The sequence below is a fragment of the Spodoptera frugiperda genome, chromosome 26 (genome assembly GCF_023101765.2).
Source record: "Spodoptera frugiperda isolate SF20-4 chromosome 26, AGI-APGP_CSIRO_Sfru_2.0, whole genome shotgun sequence".
NCBI classification, from domain to species: domain Eukaryota; kingdom Metazoa; phylum Arthropoda; class Insecta; order Lepidoptera; family Noctuidae; genus Spodoptera; species Spodoptera frugiperda.
The window spans coordinates 400,843-424,106 of NC_064237.1; the positions used below are offsets into that span (position 1 = coordinate 400,843).

At 36.4% G+C, this 23,264-nt stretch overlaps 3 protein-coding genes across 5 annotated transcripts; 2 read left to right on the forward strand and 1 right to left on the reverse strand.

The window, feature by feature from the left end:
• Positions 1-94: 94 nt before the first annotated feature.
• Positions 95-4,063, forward strand: LOC126912503 (cytochrome P450 9e2-like). Of its 3 annotated transcripts, XM_050704937.1 has the most exons (11): positions 96-246; positions 917-1,122; positions 1,650-1,804; positions 1,870-2,007; positions 2,252-2,454; positions 2,527-2,662; positions 2,745-2,843; positions 2,916-3,137; positions 3,213-3,313; positions 3,386-3,554; positions 3,636-4,063. In XM_050704937.1, the coding sequence occupies exons 1-11, from the start codon at positions 118-120 to the stop codon at positions 3,800-3,802; spliced, it is 1,725 nt and encodes a 574-aa protein (XP_050560894.1). In that variant the 5' UTR covers positions 96-117; the 3' UTR covers positions 3,803-4,063. The 3 variants fall into 3 exon arrangements, with proteins under 3 accessions (XP_050560893.1, XP_050560894.1, XP_050560892.1); XM_050704936.1 differs by having other exon boundaries at positions 95-246; positions 3,213-3,554; XM_050704935.1 differs by having other exon boundaries at positions 2,916-3,313.
• Positions 4,064-4,347: 284 nt separating this feature from the next.
• Positions 4,348-16,414, forward strand: LOC118264850 (probable cytochrome P450 9f2). The gene is made up of 21 exons (XM_050705129.1): positions 4,348-4,497; positions 5,555-5,768; positions 6,119-6,276; positions 6,372-6,509; positions 6,700-6,902; positions 6,988-7,123; positions 7,204-7,302; positions 7,380-7,388; positions 7,886-7,931; positions 10,184-10,262; positions 11,561-11,773; positions 11,857-12,062; positions 12,288-12,442; positions 12,863-13,000; positions 13,404-13,606; positions 13,817-13,952; positions 14,032-14,127; positions 14,692-14,913; positions 15,388-15,488; positions 15,636-15,804; positions 16,148-16,414. Exons 2-21 carry the CDS (start codon positions 5,566-5,568, stop codon positions 16,312-16,314), a joined length of 2,877 nt encoding a protein of 958 aa, XP_050561086.1. The 5' UTR covers positions 4,348-4,497; positions 5,555-5,565; the 3' UTR covers positions 16,315-16,414.
• A 386-nt stretch (positions 16,415-16,800) lies between these two features.
• Positions 16,801-21,124, reverse strand: LOC118264060 (alpha-(1,3)-fucosyltransferase C-like). Its single transcript, XM_035576402.2, has 2 exons — positions 18,620-21,124; positions 16,801-18,510 (listed from the first exon to the last, which is right to left on the reverse strand). Exons 1-2 carry the CDS (start codon positions 19,591-19,593, stop codon positions 18,243-18,245), a joined length of 1,242 nt encoding a protein of 413 aa, XP_035432295.2. The 5' UTR covers positions 19,594-21,124; the 3' UTR covers positions 16,801-18,242.
• Positions 21,125-23,264: the final 2,140 nt, after the last annotated feature.

Consider the following 23,264-nt stretch of genomic DNA (forward strand, 5'->3'; position numbering starts at 1 on the left):
AATTAGAGTAGGCCCCCTGAAACCAGCAATAAATATAGCAATTAGACATTGAAAAAACAAGACACTTAAACACAATTCCTTGATACAATCTTGAGTACGTATGTATCTACATGCAATATGTATCGCGGTTCCTTGTCATTCATAGTGAATCATACTGTGGACAGAGTCAGACGCTCAAAACAGTCTATAAGTATACATTTCTTGGTGTTGTGTTATTGTTTTGTTACGCAGTCCGTGTCTGTTGGTGTAAGATTATTTGTTTAATAACACAATTACTATAAAGTATGTTCCTTATTGTATTATCATGAATTCGTACTTTGTGTTAGCTATTTATTATTTTTATTAATTAATAACAATTGAAAGTTGTTGACCAAAGTGTACATTGAAGTGATTAAAAAAAAATTGATAATTTTGCTGATATCAAGATATGTTGGTTACGCAAATAAAAGACGAGCTAAGGCTGACAGGATACCTCAGTTTAAAGCAGTATTTATTTATCGTACTAAATGGTGTGATGGGTTAACCCATCTACTAAAAAATATGTCCAGGTCATGTAATTTTTATTTTATCTAAGCAATATTTGACTTTAAAATTATTTTATATCGTTTAACAACTATCTCTGATAAACAAACAAATAATTACCGTGATGTTGATAATGAATTATAATATCATTATCATAAAACTTATCATAATAGGTAAGATTGCAACACTCAGCCATATTTAACCTTGACTGTGATCACAGATGACACCAAGCTCTATTAATAGACCTCCATGTGAATTTAATTAGATGATTGGATGGCTGACACTGGACGTGCTTAGTTTACCACTGCCAAATATCTCGCACACTTTAAAACATCATTGAGAATTTTGAAGCCCTGATACGGCTGATCAGTTCAATTCTTTTAAATCTTCGCAGACGATGATAATAATACTGATATGGGTGGCAGTACTGATTGCTGTGGTAGTGCTGTATCTCCGTCAGCTCTACTCCACATTCAGCAGACATGGCGTCAAGCACTTCAAGCCATTTCCACTGCTGGGCAATATGAACAAGATCATCTTTCGTATGAAACATATGGCATTTGATCTACAAGATTTATACAACGCTTATCCTGAGGAAAAGTAAGTGGTATAACATAAGGTTTATTTCTATACGAAACTGTACATTATAATAGGAGAAGTGTGGGAGAGCCATGCTTGACACGAATGGGCCGGCTCGACCGGAATGATACCACGGCCTCACAGAAAACCAATGTGAAACAACGCTTGCGTTGTGTGAGTGAGGTTACCGGAGGCCCAATCACTCCCCTTCCCAATCCCCGATTCCCTAACAACCCATAAATTTCTAACTCCCAAAAGGCTGGCAACGCACTTGTAACTCTGGTGTTTCGAGTGTACATGGGCGGCGGCGATTGCTTACCATCAGCTGATCAATCCAGCTTATTCCATAAAAAAGGAGGGTCCATTTCTAAACATCAAACACAGTTATATGTCAGTACCTGTGCTATTTATCTTTATCAACGAAGATACAATAATAGCAACAGTAATAAATGTAAACAACATTTGGGTCACTGCTCCCTCGCCGCTTCCTTTAACACGAGAGCGATTAGAGCTTTACTCTTAAACAAATAAAGTTACTTTATTTTTAGGTTTGTAGGAAGGTTTGAGTTCATGAACGAGGCAGTGCTGATCAGAGATCTGGAGCTGGTGAAGAAAGTTTGTGTCAAAGACTTTGAGTACTTCGTTGATCACCGCAGCTTTGGAGATGACTCGTTTTTCGGAAGAACTTTGTTTTTACTAAGAGGTGATTATCCTTCCATTATTCATATATGGCGGTTTATTGGAACTAATTAATTTTAATATCAAAAGGCCAAGAATGGAAGGACATGCGCTCCACGCTGAGTCCAGCGTTCACAAGCTCCAAGATACGTCTGATGGTACCTTTCATGGTGGAGGTCGGAGACCAGATGATTGTTTCACTTAAGAAGAAGATTGCGGAATCAAAAGGTAAAAAGAATGAAAGAATGAAAAATATCGGTAAGGATATTAAAAAAAGAACAGCTGATCCTGATGCTGTATTTGCATAGAATTTGGAAATTATACCTATGAATGCGCTCTTTCATGGATGTATGAGATAAAAGTACATATAACGGTAATGTTTACATTACAAAAGTGTTAAAAGGAGCTAATAAGGTTGATAAATAATTTTACTGTTGGTTATAAATAACTCATGACCCTTTTATGTTATCAGGCGGCTACATAGATATTGACTGCAAGGACCTCACGACCCGCTACGCTAACGATGTAATAGCCTCGTGCGCTTTTGGCCTGAAAGTGGACTCACAGACTGAACAGAATAATGAATTCTACGTAATGGGCAAGGCGGCAACTAACTTCAATTTTCTTCAAATATTAAAGTTCTTCCTCATCCTGAATATTCCCAGAGTCACGAAGGTTAATTTTACAAAATTAAATCAACTATCTCTAAATAAATAGGCATTATAATACTAATTGTTTTGTTTACAGATGTTTAAATTGGACTTAGTAACAAAGTCCGTGCAGAAGTTCTTTACGAATTTGGTTCTGGATACGATGAAGGAACGAGAAATGAGAAACATCGTCAGACCTGACATGATTCATTTACTTATCGAGGCTAAAAAAGGTATACAGTTTATATCAATAGACACTAATATATTGTTTTGTGAACACCAATATAGAACATTCTCATAATATTTTTTGTCTAGGTAAATTGTCTCACGACGATGTCAAATCTAATGATGATGCAACTGGATTTGCAACAGTTGAAGAATCTTCAGTTGGATTGAGGAATGTCATAAATCGAGGTAAGGTCTGACTTGTCAATATTTAAGCACTTTTAGTATGAAAAGATCTTCATTCAATTTCAAACTTTCCAGAATGGAGCGATAATGATTTGGTTGCTCAAGCATTCCTGTTCTTTGTGGCTGGTTTTGAATCAGTTTCATCAAGTGTGTGCTTCTTATTATACGAGTTGGCTATAAATCCTGATGTACAGGAGCGCTTGGCACAGGAGATCAGGGAGTATGATGCTAAGAATGGCGGCAAGTTTGACTTCAACTCTATACAGAGCATGAAGTATATGGACATGGTTGTGTCTGGTAAGACTAGAAGCATACGAGCAGAAGAAGTAATAATAATTAGCAATTATATTCAAATGGTCACATTATTTTTAGAATTATTGAGACGATGGCCAACGGCTGTAGCCACAGATAGAATTTGCCAGAAGGATTACAACATTGGTAAACCAAATGCGACGGCTGAGAAGGATTTCATTGTAAGAGACGTCAACAATTACATTTTTTTATATATAATTGTGCGATTCCACAGTTACCATTTAACTTTACAGGTACGTAAAGGAACTGCCATCATGATCGCAGCCTTTGCTTTCCATCACGACCCTCAGTACTTCCCGGAGCCGGAAAAGTTCGACCCAGAACGTTTTTCTGATGAAAATAAACACAAGATCAATCCGACTGCATACATGCCTTTTGGTGTTGGTCCTAGAAACTGCATAGGTATGATTATGGTTCCCTAGTAACATCTTGGAGCATTCATATGTTTGAGGAAAGTTAAATATGTAATTTTATAATTAACAGGGTCAAGGTTTGCTCTCTGCGAGATGAAGGTGATCACCTACCAGATTCTAAGACACTTCGAGCTCTCTCCCTGTGAGAAGACTTGCATCCCTCCCAGGCTTGCTACCGACAACATAAACTTAAGGTTACAGGGAGGACACTGGCTCAGGTTTAAACTTAGGAAATAGTTTTTTTTTTGCGGGGAAAATCATTCAATGACTTCTCCCGCCTTGGGTGACGCAAGAGGGAGTATCAGACTCTTACTGACTAAAACCACCTTACGGAAATATAATCTGTCGTAATAAAATCAATCTGCAAAAATGTTCTGCTTTTTTATTAGTTTCAAGAATAAAAGTAATCAAAGTAAGTAAGTCATCAATTAACGTGTGTGTATGTAAGCTAATATTATCACATATTTTGTACAATTATTAAAGTATTGTTTTTCTTAATTGTGTCTTATTTCTATGTATTAGTTGTTAGTTAGTACTAACATAAGCAAAACAGGTATTATAATAATCGCTGACTCACTCAATCACTGAAAAGGATTATAAATACTCGTAATATGAAAAACTTTTTAACAAACAAAAGATTGATTGGGAATTACGAAATACTCAAACGGAATTAACACATGTATTGTTTATCCGAAACAATGTCAATCAGATTTTAAAGATAAAGTTTTAGGGGATGATGTAATAATGGAGGCTTATGTTACTGTACCCTTATCTATATACCCTCTGTACATAAATACGTACTCTGTGGCAGCTTCACAAGTTATATTCAGAGAGTGTAGGGCTGTGGCCCGAGACACACGTGTGTGCGTAACTAACATAGCAGTGCTATTTTCTACTAAACTGTTTTTGTTACAACGTTGGATTTGATGTAAGTATGTATTCTTTTTTAATATTGTAGTGAATGAGTGATTTTATTTTGATTTAGTTGCAATAGGCAGCAAATTTCACTGTATTTGAGTTTCTAACATATTCTGTTAGTGAAATTGAATTGTTTATTTATGTCTACTGAGCTACAAGATTATGTCCTTGACCAATATTATTGTTGTCATTAGAATAACAACAACAGGGTGAAGGAACTTTAATGTGTAAACAAAAACAAGTTACTCGGCGACCGACAATACATTGCAAATACAATTATATTTAAAACTGATAACGTGATGATACTCTCTGTATATTATTAAGTATTCGTTTCTGTGTAGACACTGTCAGCGTACGAATTGTATCAAAGCCAGACATTTGGTAGCGCCAGTAGCCGGCCGGCTGGCCTTGAGTGACGTAAATATTGTTTACTAGCCACGAAAATTGCGCGCTATGTGGCGCTATGAAGCAAAACATTTGGATACGAATATTAGATCAATATACACAGTTATGACAATAGTTATTTACTCGCGATAGCTTAGCTACGTAGGCTTTACATAGGCTATGTATTGTAGGTACTCCTAACCATATGTATGCAAAGTAAGAAGATTGGTTGAGTAAATATAGCGTAAAGAGACATCGACAATTCAGATCTCTTTCACTGTCTGTAAACAAACTAACTAAATAAGTAGGCTATTAACATCATTCAGCAAATTACTTGATAACAGTGCATCTTTATTTGCAAACAAATGTAATGAAATCATCCGTCTAATTATATTTCACTGATTAAATGTAATATTATTTATTTACTCTTGAAGTGATTCAAATTGTAACTTTAAGTTTGATCCATATTCTTCAAAGCTTCCACATTTTTGACATCAAAATTTTCTGTATTAAATATACTAAAAAATCTTGTGCTTCATCTCTGAGTTGCACAAAGTTAGTCCTCCATTGAACTAGGACATGACGATAAATAAATAAATGTATTGAAAGTATATTTCAGTGGTGTTTTTTATTTGAGTGGTGTTGTCAAAAATGGTTAAACTAACAATTTAAATAACTATTTTTCAGAAATCATCAAGATGATTCTCACGCTAATATGGGTAGTGGTTCTGATAGCGGCAGCTGTACTGTTCCTTCGACAGGCGTATGCAACATTTGATAGATATGAAATCAAATATTTCAAGGCAGTACCCATTTTGTCTGACATGGTCACGATGATCAGACCCAAAGAACACATTGGTCTAGACCTCGCGAGAACTTACAACAGTTTTCCAAATGAAAGGTAAGTCAAAATCATTAATTTTAATTATGCTTAAGTGTGAGAGAGCCATGCTTCGGCACGTGTGTGGGTGACTGCTGACAGCTACTGGAGGCCCAATTACCCCCCTTCCCAATCTTCCATATCCCAGATTCCGCAACAACCTTTAAATTCCTAATGCCCAAAAGGCCAGCAATTCATTTGTAACGCCTCTGATGTTTCGGGTGTTCATGGGCAGCGGTGATGGCTTACTTAAATGCATATAAAGCACTCTTGAAAGTTAACAATTAACCTATTCTATAATAAATCAAGCAATTGTAACAACACTGAAGTTTTTTTGAGGCACATTCTTCTTAAAATCTGTACTTTTCCAGGTTCGTGGGGAAACTCCAATTTTTGAAAGAGACGATAATAGTACGTGACCCTGAACTGATTAAGAAGATGACGGTCAAAGACTACGAGTACTTCCTCAATCATCCCAACACTGGACCTCCAGAATCTATCTTTAGCAAATTTTTGTTATTTATGAAAGGTACCTAATTTTTGTTACATTTATGGCCCTTGCCAATTCTCATGCAATTAATCGTTAAATTCCTATTTATAACATTTTATTTGATATTATTACAGGTGAAGAGTGGAAGGAAATGCGCTCCACGCTGAGTCCAGCGTTCACAAGCTCCAAGATACGTCTGATGGTGCCTTTCATGGAGGAGGTCGGAGACCAGATGATTCTGTCACTCAAGAAGAAGATTGAAAATTCAAAAGGTTTGTACATAACATAGTCACACCACTTTGTATCGAGACATGCAAGGCTAGTTTCTTATTCTAAAAGTTATTTCACAATCAAAAACCCAGTTATACTTTCCAATTTATCCCAGCAATTGTCGACAATCTCTTGGTAGCCAGGTAGATACAAGATTTTGTATACTATTATCTTAATTTTTTCTATTTCCAGATGGCTACATAGATATAGAATGCAAAGATCTCACAACACGTTACGCCAATGATGTGATAGCGACCTGTGCCTTCGGTCTGAAGGTGGACTCTCACAATGATGAGAACAACCAGTTCTACTCAATGGGAAAGATACTCAGTGCATTCAGCTTGTCCAAAATACTCCTGTACATGATCCTCACCAATGTGCCTTATGTCATGGAGGTAATTATTTTACGTCATATTTTCAGTAGATCTAATTTTTCTTGTCATCTTTCTTCTTTGGATTAGGATTTTTTTATATTTTCAGATTTTAGACTGGGATTTCATTCCAAAGTCAGCTCAGAGGTATTTTAAAAATCTGGTACTGGACACGATGAAGAACCGCGAGTTACAGAACATTGTGAGACCTGATATGATCCATTTACTAATGGAAGCTAAGAAAGGTAAAATAGCTTTACAAATACCATGTAAATTGATTGATCACTGTATTTGTCGAAAAATCTGTTATTCATTTGTTTTTAAGGCAAATTAAAACACGAGGATGAGCAGACTAGTGATGAGGGAGCCGGGTTTGCGACTGTTGAAGAATCTTCCGTTGGAAAGAAGGCACTTACTAATAAAGGTATTGGATTATATGGAACCGACTTCTAAAAACATATATCCATTGTTCTATTACAACTATTATGGAAGCAATTACAGTGTGGACTGATGAGAAAGGTAGCTCAAGCATTCCTTTCTTATTGCTGGCTTCAAATCAGTTTCATCCATATGTCGTTCTTATTCGATACACGACGGTTGTCAAGGAAATGGTAGTAAAAAGGTATGAAAAAAAAAAGTCTAATCTGTCTCTGTTATATTTATCAGTCGTTTCGGTCATGTGTATCTCATAAATTATCTTTTATTCGTATTTTTTGATTAAGTTAGTATTCAGTCCGTTGTTAAACTTTTTTTTAAGTGAGTATACAAATTAAAGACATTAGGAAGACCTTCCACTAGTCATTTTTGAAGAGAGCCGGAGATTGCGACTGGTTGAAGAATCTTCCGTTGGAAAGAAGGCACTATTACTATTTGGTCTGATCAAAAGGTATTGGATTATATGGATTTACATCAGTAAAACTTCGAAAAACATATTTATCCATTGTTCTATTACAATATTAGACATTAATTTTTCTAATGTTTACAGTACCAAAGTGTTCAGAGGTATTATGATGATTTGGTAGCTCAAGCATTCCTGATTGTTCTTCATTGCTAGTTTACGAATACCACGTTTCATCCAAGCGACCCTATGTCGTTCTGTACTGCACAAGAGTTGTGCACATAAATCCCTTATTTTTTGATTATTACAGGAAGGCCTGGTAAAACCAGGAGACCATTCAAAAGAACATGATGAGAAGAATCTTCGGAGGAAAGGTGGATTATATTAAAAACATCTATACACATTACAATATTCATTAATTTTTCTGAAGTTATGGATATGGTGGCATTCCTGTTCTCCGATAAAACTATGAACGACGAATCATCGAGCATGTCGTTCTTACTACACGATTGGGAACCCTGACGAGGAATGAGATTTGATTGGAGGAAAGGTAACTTCACGTCCATTGAAGTATATGGATATGGTGGTTTAATCCCGTATATGAATTTTTTAATCCCTTAATTGTACCACAGTGTTCGTTCATAACAATATTTGTTTAATATTTCAGAGGTATTACGATTATGGCCACCATTCGTAATGTTTGACAGAGAATGTACCAGAGATTACAATTTGGGAAAACCAAACGACTCGGCGTCACGAGAATTTGTTGTAAGTTATCTGTATTATTCCACTATACAATCTAAGTAGTATAATGTTCTATCTATTTTTTTTATGTGAAATGGGCCGACGTTTGGCCACTATCTCGCCTGATGGTAAGTGATGATGCGGCCTACGATGGAGCACGTCTGCCCATAAGCAACCTATTCACTCGAACTTTGAAGACACCCAGGTTATACCCATCAGGAAACACAGACTCCGGCAAGGAGTTCCACTCCCTAGCAGTTCGCGCAAGGAAGCTTGAAGCGAAGCGCTTCGTGCGAGTGGGTGGGATATCCACCATGAAACGGTGACGCCTCGCCGATTGTCTATATCTGTAAGGGGTGGTTTTATAGGCCAGTAGACATAAAATAAGAAATATTTATTTTCTAATTTCTCAGGTACGAAAAGGAGTAGAGTTATGGATACCAACGTATGCCATCCACCGCGACCCTCAGTACTTCCCGGACCCTGACAAGTTCGATCCGGAGCGTTTCTCCGATGAAAACAAACACAAAATCAAACCGTTTACATACACGCCATTTGGTACTGGTCCTAGGAACTGTATTGGTAGGTATTTTGACCATTATAAATTATGTTTAATGTCATCCATATCCATTATAATATGTTCACCATTACGTTGCAATCCCTTTTTTTGAGGGGTGAAAATTATCCAATGAGTTCTCCCGCCTAGAATGAGGCGAGAAGGAGTGTCAGACTCTTACTGACTAAAAATCACCCCGTTCCTGCTCATGCTCTTTGAATTGGAGCCCGGGTAACTCACTAGGTACTCCGCAGCTCTAGATTTGCAATGCCCGGTTAGTTCTTAGTGGTACGACAGAAATGAAAAGTTAATAGTTTCCACGTGATAACTGCTAATTTAGTTTTACATTGTTCCTGTCACCAGGGTCAAGATTTGCTCTCTGCGAGTTGAAGGTGATGGCCTACCAGCTCCTACGTCATGTGGAGCTGTCTCCCTGTGAGAAGACCTGCATCCCTGCGAAGCTCTCGACTGACACTTTCAACTTAAAGCTGGAAGGTGGACATTGGTTAAGGTTTAGACTGAGAAAGTAGAATTGTTATTGTGTTAATCAGGTTTTTAATATTTTTTTCCATCAAAAAAACTGTGTTTGGCGTGTGGTAATGGCAAAGTAGAGATTTGTTATCGCTTCTACTTTTTCCACGAGTATATTGTCGCTAGCAGTGGACTGACCTGAGCTGCAGATGATGACGATGAAAGATTTTGTAGAGTATGACTCCTGAAAGGATAATCAGGTCTGCGAACTCTGCTCATGATAAAGAGTCTCTTTGTGACTTGCAACTAGTCGAGTTTTTGTCAATATATTTAAGTGAGTAAACCGTAATTTTTAGTTAATACAATATACTTTTAAGGCATTTACAATGTTAATTTCCACATACTCGTAAAAGTCGTAACTTCTTAGTATTTTATGTGCATTTAAATATTCGACTAGATTATTTTAGTTGTTAGGTACTGAAATATTTAACTTTAATAAATATTTTTAACAGAAATAAAATGGGTTTTAACTTATTCTTTCTTAGATGCTAGAGTTGAGATACATGAAAATAACGAGGTGTTAAAAGATAGTAGAGACCTTCTTTAAGTAAAAAGTTCTGCTGGGGTTTGCGTTACCTATATAGTGGGATATCTAGGAAAAAGAAGAAGGTTTGGGAGTGATTTTTATTAAAACAGCAACATCTGTATCGAAAATTTAAAGATCCTGGCCCAATCGGGGAGATACCCAGGTATAATGAATCCATCCCATCACCAGGTTGGAAACATTAAGCAATTAAAAGGCAACAATATTATCGAAAATTTGACTTGAGTGCACAACTTTTTTGCTACCCATACACAAATGTAAAAAATAGCAACCAAACAAAAATAGTAAGATAATTATGTAATTACAATATTTGTTTTGTCCAATCTACAAACTGTTTATACCTATACAGAACGTAGTGTAGATACACGATTAAGCAGTTTTTTATCTTTAAACAGGCTGATTGGTTGAGCGATGTACTACTACCAATAAGAGTGCAAAGTTTTATATTTTGATGAAGTTGTGCGTCCATTGTTACAACTGGGGTCACAGAGTAGTAATCAAGTAAATAGCGTATTGCCAGTACGAGTATATCACTAAGATGGCGATTGTCCATACCTGTGGATAAAATAATACTTTTTATAGGTAAGTCATTTTCTTTATGTTATGATACCCACCCATATTTTTTTTATAAATAAGCTACAAACTCGTTTATACTACGTTACGTGTAAAACACATAAACGTAGTGTGTAGATAAAGATTAATTCATAGTCAGTTTTTTTTATAATAATACTGTTAGTAGATACAAGATAAGTAGATGTTTCATTCTTTGTTGTGATTGGTTGAGCGATATACTAGCCACCAATAAGAGTGCAAAGTTTTATATTTTGATGAAGTTGTGCGTCCATTGTTACTCATTGGGGTCACAGAGTAGTAATCAAGTAATTAGTGCTGCCAGCGTATTGCCAGTACGAGTATATCACTAGTGTAGTGGCGATTGTCCGTGTTATTATTTATACCTGTGGATAAAATAATACTTTTTATAGGTAAGTTACTTTTTGTTATGAGTTGAGAAGGAAAAATAATTAAAGTTTTTTTGATATTTTTAAACAATCGCTTTATTTCTATTGTTTATGTGTAAAACAAGTTTATAAACAATGTTTATGTGTGTTTAGGATTTTCTTTATTTATGATCTAAAGGCATAATCAGTTTTATTTTTGGAATAAGGTACTATAAATACCATAAAAAAGTACATAAACAAATTGCTTTCACAGATCGCAATCAGTCTTTGTTTTGAATGAGTACAAAAGGTTGATGATAACATACAATAATACCTAAGTAACTAGATGATATAATAATATATATGTTACACGTGTTGTCCTTGACTAGAATAACAATGTTGTGGTCCCCCAAATTTAGTTAACGAACTTCAATTGGCAGAATTTTTATGATCCTCGTGGTGACGCCAAATGCCAACAAAACAAGGACTCGAAAACATATTATCTAATGACAGTATTAGGTAATCTACAAGTGGTGCATTGCAATTGGGATCAGGATAGCAGAGAAAGAAGGCGCTGGTAGGGATCTTCGGGTAGGAGACAGGGCGCGTGAGGGAACAAACCACCTCATGTTCCAGCCGTCACGAGAGACAATCCGGGCGTCGGGGATTACGATGATCTCTGGCCACCGTAATATGAGTTTGCGGATGGCAAGCAAAGGTCACTGCCCGACCAGAACCAGACCCGTGCGTACAGCTCATCACGTTCTCGTCGCGAGGGCTATCATAAGCAGTTTCAATAAAAATAACGTTTTGTACTTCATTTTCAGATAACAATGTTCTACTTAATACTGGTTGCAATATTTGTATGTGTGCTAGCACTATATTTGAACTATGTAAATTCCACATTCAATCAGTATGGCATCAAGCATGACGCCACTGTTCCATTCATTGGACCTACCATCAAACTGCTGAGGGCTAAGGAGCATATAGGCCAAGACCTCAAAAATTTATATGACAGATATCCTGAAGAAAGGTGAGATGTAATTAATTTTGTCTTTAATATACGGAGGCTTAATATAGACTAAATAAGACCATATACTAATATAAGACACTTCATTCAGTTATGATCCATATATTTTTTATTTTAATCTTCCAAACTATGAAGCCATATATTATTTGGTCCCAAGGTTTTATTACGAGGTCTAGAGTATTTATTACCTTTTTCAGTTTCCTAATAAATTGTTCGGTAATATTTCAGATTTTTGGGCCGATTCGAATTACTGAAAGACTCTATCGTCATCCGAGATATTGAATTGTTAAAGAAGATCACAATCAAAGACTCGGAACACTTCCTCGATCACACCTCCAATGGGTTCGAGTCCTTGTTCGAGAGGAGTCTGTTTTTCATGCAAGGTATGACTTGAAAACTAAACAAAACCAGTCATCATCATCAGTCGGAAGACATCTAGTGCTGAACAAAAGCCTCCCCCTTAGTCCTCCACGTAGAACAACAAGCCGCTACCTGCATCCATATTGGTCTGCCCACGATACGTCTTGTGTTCCGCGGTCGCCACTTGATCACATTCCTGGCCCAGCAAAAGAAAAACGACTAACGGTACCATCACTCCTTCCATTGCCACTTCAGTCCATATCAGCCTTAACGGGTTAGAAGTCCCACGCCTATCACATTGTATATGTATTTTGTGAGGCATGTCTGTTCAAGAGTTATCTTGTTCTTTAGCGAATTTCCATATTTCGGATCCAAGCCAGTCACTACTTACAATTTCTGATGTTCAATAATAAAATTTTCTTGATATACAAATTTGATTTAAGGTCAAGAATGGAAGGACATGCGCTCCACACTGAGTCCAGCGTTCACAAGCTCCAAGATACGTCAGATGGTACCATTCATGGTGGAAGTTGGAGACCAGATGATGACTTCTCTTAAGAATCAGATAGAGAATTCAAAAGGTTGGTTTGTACTTTAGAAGTACAGATTTTGATCGATTTTAGTAGAAATAGATTTTTAGAATAAAGCCAATTAATTAGACTGCCTCGTTGGTCGAGTGGCCGCAAATGCAACTGCTGGACAAGCGGTCTTGGGTTCGCTTCCCGGGTCGGGCAAAATATTACGGGTTTTTTTTCGGTCTATCGATTTTTTTTTCAGTAGTCTGGAATTATGCAAAGTATAAGGCAACAGGCTCATCCACTATTATACATGGGACTTATAATACCAATGGTGAAAAGCGGGCGTAGATTGTAAAGCGCCACTACGTGCTGTAATGTGCACCTCTGCCTACCCCTTCGGTGATAAAAGGCTTGTCGAATCCAATTAATTCGATTTTAAATACTAACATATGTGATAATATTTTAGATGGTTACGTCGATATTGACTGTAAGGATCTCACAACACGTTATGCCAATGATGTGATTGCCTCCTGTGCCTTTGGTCTGAAAGTGAACTCTCACACTGATAAGAACAATGATTTCTATGTGACTGGCAAGACCGCATTTGAATTTAAACTACATTTGCTGTTGGTGTTCTTTCTTATTTCTAAAGTTCCATATCTGAAAGAGGTAAGATTCATAATGTTTATAACTATACCTATAAAAGAATATCACCCATGTAAATTTTAAAAGTGCCCCTTGCCACTTAAACCAGTAATTAGATAGAAGGATTATTAAACTCTTTTTAATTTCAATAGTTACATTAAAATAGTAGTTAGAAAAACTCAAACACCATCTTCAGGACCAACGAATATAAATCAATATTTGGTTTAATTTCAGGCCTTAAATTGGAGTGTCTTACCTAAGAAAACCCAGGATTATTTTATTAATCTATTTATGAGCACCATGAGGGAGCGGGAATTGAAGAAAATCGTCAGACCTGATATGATCCACTTGCTCATGGAAGCTAATAAAGGTAAGGCTCGAGACAATTTGGTAATGATCACTTATAATATCTACCGCGATATTAAACTACAATTCACTTATAATTTTAGGCAAATTGTCTCATGAAGAAGTCAAGTCTACTGATACCGCAGCCGGATTTGCAACTGTCGAAGAATCATCGTTTGGCCAGAAAACTATGAACAGAGGTATAATCGATGTAAAAGTTGAATTTCTTTATTAGATTATCAATTTTATTGTTTTAATTTAAAGTCGAAAGTCCAATGAAAAAGGTAGACCCTCTGCTGCTTGTATATGGGTATACATATTTTTGTTTAGTATTCTAACTTTAGTATTCGCCTTTAATTTAAAGCCAATGAAAAAGGAGTCTGCTGCTTGTAGAGGTATAATATTATGGAACTCCTTGCCTGATGGTTGTATAGATGGGTTACCTTCAAAGCCCGAGTTAAATAGGATCTCGTTGCCCAAGTCCTGTTCTTCATGCTATCCAGTGGCTTCATAATGCAGACGTACACCCTGACTTGCCGGAGAACCGAAGGCCCACTGAACATCACTTCGATTTCCATTTTTCAGGCAAGAACGGGAGGTTCTAACTTTTCGGGCCCGTATTTATAAAGAAGTAATTACTTGTTGCTAAGTAATTTCCATTGAGCATATCGAATTCTTAATTCAAAAATCGGCCTATTGAGCCACAAAAAAAAAAACCGCTTGGCGGTTGTTCCTGTATGGTAAATATAAATTTTATATTTCAGTGTGGAAAGACGAGGATCTCGTTGCCCAAGCATTCCTATTCTTCGTCGCTGGCTTTGAAACCGTTTCATCCAGTATGTGCTTCATAATGCATGAGTTGGCTGTACACCCTGACGTGCAGGACCGCCTGGTGCAGGAGATCAGGGAGCATGATGCCAAGAACGGCGGTAAATTCACCTTCGATTCTATACTGAACATGAAGTACATGGATATGGTGGTGTCTGGTAAGATTTAATAATAAGTATCATGTCTTGATTCTAGAGTTTTAAAGAAAAAAACGGGAGTTCCTAGTTCTAACTTTTCTCCTTGAAGTAAGCTGCTTGCTTCATTATTTTATCACCACCAACAGCCTTTAAGTGGCCACTGCTGACCAAAGCCCTCTTCTCGCACATGGAGAAGGTTTGAACATTAATCACCACACTTGCTCAATGCGGGTTGGCGGTTTCAAACTTATAATTAGAAATTAAAAGCCCAGGTTTCGATGTTTTCATTCACAGTTTATCAGTGGTGTCTAAATTATCTAGAAAGAACATATAACTCGGAAGAAGTCATATTGGTACTTGCCGTTGAGAGGTTTCGAACCTATACTTTTATACGCATGAGGAGTTTTAAGCCTGCAGGCCACCACGACAATTTTTTGTTCATCAATCATTACATAATTTTCATTTATTTTAATATATATTTTTTGGGTTTTTCAGAGGTACTAAGGCTTTGGCCACCAAATGTGGTGTTAGATAGAGTTTGCACCAAAGATTATAACATGGGAAAACCGAATCCGGCTGCTGAGAAAGATTTTATAGTAAGTTACAGTTGATGTTGTATCCTGTACAGTATCTATAATAATCATTTTTGATTTTGATTTTTGTCTGAATATTACAAGGTCACTTATAACTTACATATTTTTATTACTCAAATATATTTCCAATATTTTTTTCATATATTTCAGATACGCAAAGGCTCCCCCATCATGATACCTTCGTATGCTTTCCACCATGACGCTGAATTCTTCCCAGAACCAGAAAAGTTCGACCCTGAACGTTTCTCTGAAGAAAATAAACACAAGATCAATCCGATGGCGTACATGCCTTTTGGTGTTGGTCCTAGGAACTGCATAGGTATAGACATGGGCGATGGAAACATTGAATTTATTGATACCACATCTAGCATGATTCAAATGGTTGCTGTCCGGCTACCGAATGCTCGACAATCAGGTCGAATTTTTTTGTCGGCTGAATCATAACATATTTTAAACAAAATTATATAGCGGCATAACGTGTCGTAATGAGCACCTCTGCCTACCCCGTCGGGGATAAAAGGTGTGACGTTGTAAAAAAAGTATTCAAAACATAGATTCTTTAAATAATGTCCTATGTGAGTCAAAGAGTGAGGACAAATACCAACAAAACCTACAAAGTTACAAACATTATAAATAAAAATCATTTTCCTTTCTGTATACAGGATCAAGGTTTGCGCTGTGTGAATTGAAGGTGATGCTGTACCAGCTCCTTCGGGAGATGGAGCTGTCTCCTTGTGAGAAGACCTGCATCCCAGCCAAGTTGGACACTAAGAGTTTCAACAACAGGCTGGTCGGAGGACATTGGCTAAGATTTAAACCTAGAAACTAAGAAGATGCAAGTCTAAATTAAGTCTAAGAAGATGCATTTTTTTACTTATTTTTTTTAAGTATTTATAAAATAAAGCATTTTTTTGTAAAACTTTGCCCCACACTAGAATTTTCTCCTGTGTCGTCGGTGTGTTTACAAACATTATGTTGAAAAACCCAAACACCCGCACCGCACTATAAAAAAACGATAACAAACAAACTTCTTATGAGCTTGAATTAAAAAAATCACCAATCGAAATAGATTTACATCTACTTACTAATTAGTTTAAAAAAATAAACCGGTAACCAAGAATATGTGTATGCTTGAATGATGAAATAGTAAATTAATTAAATATAAATGCGTTTTCAGATGATTATTAAAAATCCATGTTTGTGTACGCTAGATGAATATATCAACGTTCGTTACGGGTGACCGTGCCGTGTCGGACCGTATTCATTACCCGGGTTAATTACAACCGTGAATTATACCCGGCCAATTACGTCACCCAGCCTAAATATTGGATCTTTTTAAGTTTTTCCATAATGAACACTAAAGTTCTAGTTTGTACTTCTTAGGTCTTAGGTCTGGTTTGTATCTCTATATATAAAAATGAATTTCTGTTCGTTAGTCTCGCTAAAACTCGAAAACGGCTGGACGGATTAGGAAAATTTTGGTCTTGAATTATTATTTGTGGAAGTCCAGGAAGGTTCAAAAGTTGAGAACAACATGTTTGAGGCGGTACGAATTTTGCCGGGCCAGCTAGTTGTTTCATTATTACTTAGTGTTTCAATCGATCCCGATAAATCTCACAAATATATTACGGACGTTCAAATGATGCCATAATCGTTTGAGGTACCTGAAAATTTTCTTAATGCAATAATTTGTGTTTAATTTAAACATTTTTTGTGCTATGCTTTTGAAGTTAAATGTCTTCTGTGAATAGCTGATTACTATTTATAATACAATCATTATAAACAATACCTTTCTACATAAAATATTAAAACCATAACCAGTGTATGGACTGCACCAAAATGTTTTAGCAAATTCTCCTTTTTCGTTGGTTACCGATTCAGTTAAAACTTCCCTTGGCGGCTGGCTGTCTGCTATATTTTCGAATTTATTATGTAAATGAGCGGCGACTGTTGCAGCTAATCCTGTAGCTTCTTTGTTTTCGCTTACATTATTCATTTGTTTTCATTGCGCTAATGACCTCTTGATGACAGCCTTACAAATGGCTTGTTGGATATTAAGAAAATAAGTTTTGGCTTGTAATCATATTAATGTACCGACTCATCTCTTGAACTCGCATATATTTTAAGGCAACGTCTAATTGAATTTTGATTTGACTTTCAATTTAGATTCAATCTTTTCTTTAGGTCTTTGAACATGAATAATATTAAGTCGATAAGTAAATAAGACTATTGCAAGTAAGTATTCTGTTTGATTCTATCGTATAGTTATCTTATTTGAAACTTTCATTTTAGTGGGGCACAGTCTACACAGTTATTTTCTTTAATATTAGATTGCTACGATTATAATAATAACTACACCTAGCTTTAGTTAGAGTATGATTAAATATTTACAACAACTACTACTGGGTAGTACCGAGTAATATTATATAGAAAAGTCGTAGGAAAAAAAAAGTATATTTGAATATTTCAACATTTGCTACAAAATTATTGATTTCCTGTCCATTAGTTGAACTCTCAACTCGTAGGCTGAACGACTTCGAAGTCATCTTTATAATAAACTGATTTAAAAAGTATTGAAATTAATTAAAAACATGGTCATATTCTTTAACAAAATGTAAAAAAAATATGTATAAAATGTCTGAATGTTTTTTTTTTCTAGAAGTAGTGTTCCAATGAAGGAATTCTTTAGTTTTGTAATAATGATGTGTAGGGACGACATACGTGTAGATTAAACATTTGATTACGCCATGATCTTAGCTACCGACATACATGAGGACTCCACCATTTACCGATATCCTTATAAATACTAGTTTCTTTAAATTTTTCTTCATTACTAAGTGCTGTACAGAATCTGCAATAGTGGTCAGTTTCCACGGAATCCCATTCGCTGTGAAATGAATAGTGATTATGCCATTTGAAGAATTCGTAATATGCACTTTTGTCACGTATAATGTTCACCATTTTCTTCGCTAATTCTTCGACTGACACGTTCATCGCAGACAAATATATTCCATCTGGCATGAACCTGAAATTAGAAAAAGATATAGTTAAAATGCTGCATAGCTTATGTTTCTGTTTCGTGGTCATTTAGTCGGTTGCACCAATAAATAAATTAACTATGGAAAGCTAGGCACCTCGTGTAGTTTGCCCCGCCGTACACCACCGGTACTACGTAATTGTTGAGTGCCCACAATAACTTTTCCGACACATAGTCTACTGAGAACGAATTCTCAAACGCCAGGTAGAAATAGTAATCATTTCGTAGTTTGCGTAAGCATACATCCATATCGGATCTTGGACACTTCATCTTTCCACAAGCACCAAACACGTCCAAACGCATATCATACTTTTGCAGTTCAATTTGCAGTTTTCTGGCAATCTTAGATCTTCTGTTTGGAGCACGACAATTCGATACAAACCACGCAGCTGCTATTGTCTTCGTATTCAATATTTCCTTCAATGTATCATTTATCGGCAACATGTCCTCCGCCTTCATCCAATGCATTTCTTGCTTTGGTCCTATAACATTGCCATCCTTATCCCACACAAATATATAATTGAAGCTCAGATCAGAATTCAATTTGTATGTCCACGTCCAATTGAAAAAGTTGTGGAACTTCTTGTAACATAACGGATAGTACTTGTCGGACTCCTTGCTAGTGAATATGTATTTCTGGTGTGGCTTGCGGAGCCGCGGGAAGGGCCACTTCTTGAATGAATGGCGGACAAACGTCACTGGTCTCATATCTTTTAAATGAAATACTATCGCATGAAACTCTGTGATGTTTTGCAGCAACTTCCTGTTCTCCGTCACATAGCAGTTTGTATGAGGGCAACCTCTCTCAATGAACGCCTTTCTACCTTCACCCAAGTAACAAATTGGTTCTTCAGAAAGCGGCGTCCATACCAATATATATTTTATTGACGAATTAAACTGTTTTTCTAAATGGTATTTGTATAAATCCGTAAAAACTTTGACCACGTTGTTATAAATGATACCTAAAATCACAATACCGATAAAATATTTAAATGATCTCCGATTAATTATTTTATTACGATTTAAAATTTTTGTAAATAAAGTTTTGAAATTAAAGTACTTCACAATCATTTTTGGTACCAAAATATTAAATAAAGACAAGATTAAATAACCAAAGACGTTTATGTAAATAGTGATGTGATGACAGATGTTTGATGCAAAAGAGTATAAAACGAGTATAGGGGAATTCGATGAGTTTGTGATTACAATTCAATAGTTCTTGAGACAGTGTGACAGATATTCATTATCGATTTCTGTCTCGGTTCTGCACGTGTCATTACCTGATATTTACAGGGATTTTCTCAACTATACATCACTATCGAAGTTTTCCAGTCACGCGTGTTTGTATGTCAAACATGAATGAAAGCAGTAATAATGCACATAAGAAAGAAAGAGAGGTGAAGATGATGACAGTTTGTAAAAAAACAGCTATAAACCGTGGAAATACCAATTTTTCTTTTTAATAGAATGAACTTACGAAATGAAGTTTTTTATTATGAGTTTGTATACCTTATGTTTATTATTCCGTTTTTATTTATGGAACAGAAACTGTTTGGGTTTCTCTTCTGTTCTGTTACTCTGTTTATCAAATTAATATTTTTTTAATCACTAGTTGTCCCCCTTCTTGATTGGGTTGAATTTCTGGGTAGGGTAAGAACTATAATTGGTATTTGGTGTTTGCAAATACGTAATAGTATGGAGTCTGGACTATATCTAGTGAAAAGTCAGTGTTATAAATAAGGCACACGTATACAAGTGCTTTCCTCTGCTTACCTCTGCGGGGGCTGAAAGGCGTGATACTACGTTATTTGATGTCAAAACGTAACAGAACATTTAGGTCAGGTGATCATTCACCGCCTACAATCCTTACACCTTTATTTATTCACATGACAATGAAACCAAATGAAGCACTTTCGACCTTAAAGACATCGTCAATTGTTCTAACGTCCTTAATCGCGGCGTGCAGTGTAGCCAGCTCCAATGAGCATCCCTCAGCCGGCTCATTAAAGGCGAAGTTGGCGCGCAAACTGCCAAGATAAAGTTACTATATCGGTCCCTTGATTAAAGGCCACTTTATTTATTCCCCATTCTTTCTTTTACTGATTGCCTATTAGCAGAATAGTTTGGTGTCGAGTTGTAGACGAGTTTTGATTTCTTTGCTAGTGTTCGTATGTTTGAAATTAATTAACAAACAGGATACTCTCAGTTTGGTTTTCGATATCAGATTTTTTTTTATTCTGATATGTGGCTGTGAACTCTATCCTCAGAATCAAAAAGTCTTCTGTATATCCATGTTTGTCTTTATTTTGTTTAAGGTATTAAAACATTAACAGCATCCCTTAAAATATTTTCAAGGCATGTTCTTCAAAGGCATTACATAAATCTTAACAATTTTAGATTGTAACAAGCGTACTCGGGAAGATGTTAATGCCGCGCGTTGTTTTAAATTCGTGTAACTTGTGGTATTACGGTGGAAATCCCACGGCGGCTCACATACGCGGTATAATAAAAGTGTACGAACAACTTTGTGGAAACAGCCGCTTTACGATGCGCGGTCGGACACATACAGACTTGAGGGATGACCAGCTTAGTATCCGACCAGCCTGCAGCATTTCAAATCACATTATTATTTGTTGGTAATCAATAGTAATAACAGGCTGGAACTGATGTTTGTGAATAAATCTCGTCCATCTCATCTTCCAGGTCTGAATTGCGTCATTCCGAAAAAATAGTCATATATGAAAATTTGGATAATAAACAAGTTCATACTTATTATCTAAGTATTTGCTTATAGGTAGTTTAAAAAAATGTTGTCATGTCAAAAACAAAAGATAACAATTAAGATTATTTTCTATTGCCGTCAATAATAAAATCTTTAATTAACATAAGTTTTACAAAAATATTCACACAGTCATGAGCTAATATATTTGCTAGTGTAAAAAGTTATCCGTATTCTACAGGGTCCGCTAAGTCTGTATAGCGCAGTTGATGGGAACTAATGTTGCAAAGCTTTTAGCTAAACCCCCCTCCCACCACCTGTCGTCATACAATGCCCCTCATTACACGTCACATAAATAACAAAAGGCTGTTTCGAAACTTCTAGAAAAATGTCTTGGGGACGTGGTTAGTTGTGTGGCTAATGTTGCGAATTAGGTTAGGGTTTTCTGTTAAAGGGAGGATAATCGAGAACCAATCAAACGTAAGGTTCCAGGGAGGTTATGAATCGGGAGATATCTAATATGTAGGTGATTCCAGTGTTTTTTTTATGGGAAATGAGTTATCACCTGATGGTAAGCGATCAGACCATGGATACCCGTGACATAAGAGGAGTCATATTAATAATAAGGCATAACGATTACCCCTGGATGAACAGGGTTCCTATAAATACTTAGGTTATGTACAACAACTCAGATTCATCATAAACTCATTAAACAAAAATTAAAACAGCAATTCCAACACAGAGTAATGCAGTCCTTAAGACACAACTCCACGCTCGCAATACAATAAAAGCAATTAACACCTTCGCTATCCCTGTCCTCACCTACTCGTTCGGCATAATCAAACAAAAACAGCTTAAAAACCTACAACGGAAACTGAATACGACAAGACAAAGTTCCGTAAACATCATCCACGGTCTTGCCTGCAAAGGTTGCGAGAAAAGAGGGAGGTAGGGGTCTTATAGTTTTAAATCTCCACAACAAACAAATCACTGCTCTGTAACTTTTTGCAAAAGCTGAATCTTCTACACTCCACAAACAAATAGGACAAACATCCCTTAACGACAGCAGAAGAATGAAACCTAACTGACGATAGGACAAAATGCTTAGAATGGACCCAAAAGTCTCTACACGGAAGACACCGCCAAGATTTATGCCAACCAAACGTCGACAAAGAAGCGTCGAACGCATGGCTAAATCGAGGCGAACTTTCCCGGAGACCGAAGGGTTCATGCTAGCTATACAGGACCAAGTCATAGAAACAAGAAATTATAGGAAACATATTATTAAGAATTTACCAAACGACACTTGTAGGAAATGCAATAGTTCTCCCGAAACCACAACATATAACCGGAGCCTGTAAATCAATAGCCCAGACCGATTACAAACACAGACATCAGGTCGCCAATATAATTCACCAGAAACTAGCTCAACAATTCAAACTTTGATTCAGTTGTACCATATTATAAATCAATCCCAACAGTCTTAGAGAACAACACGACTAAACTGTACTATGACCGAGCAATCTTTACCGATCGCACCATTATAACAGACCAGATATTACACTAATTAACAAAATAAATAAAACTGGATTTCTAATAGATATAGCTGTACCAAACACCCATAACCTACAATCAACAATAGCCGAAAAACTATCCAAATACACCGAATTAAAAGACGAGATCACCCGACTCTGGCGTCTGCAAAAAAATTATTGTTCCGATTGTCATATCTTCTACAGGCGTTATTCCCAAACAGCTGCATCAGTCCCTTACCTCTCTAAACCTGCCCCCTAGCACCTACTGTCTGTTACAAAAGGCAGTTATTCTTAACACATGCAGAAGAAAATTTCTTCAGTGTGACTCCGACAACATAGTTCAAACCCTAACAACCCGCAACCACACTGATGAACACTTGGCTTAGGCCCGTGCCATCGGTTTTCCCGGCATGCCGGAGATAAAAAAATATATGTTAAAAAATAATAATAATAAACTTTATTGTACACCTTTTACAATTCAGACAAAT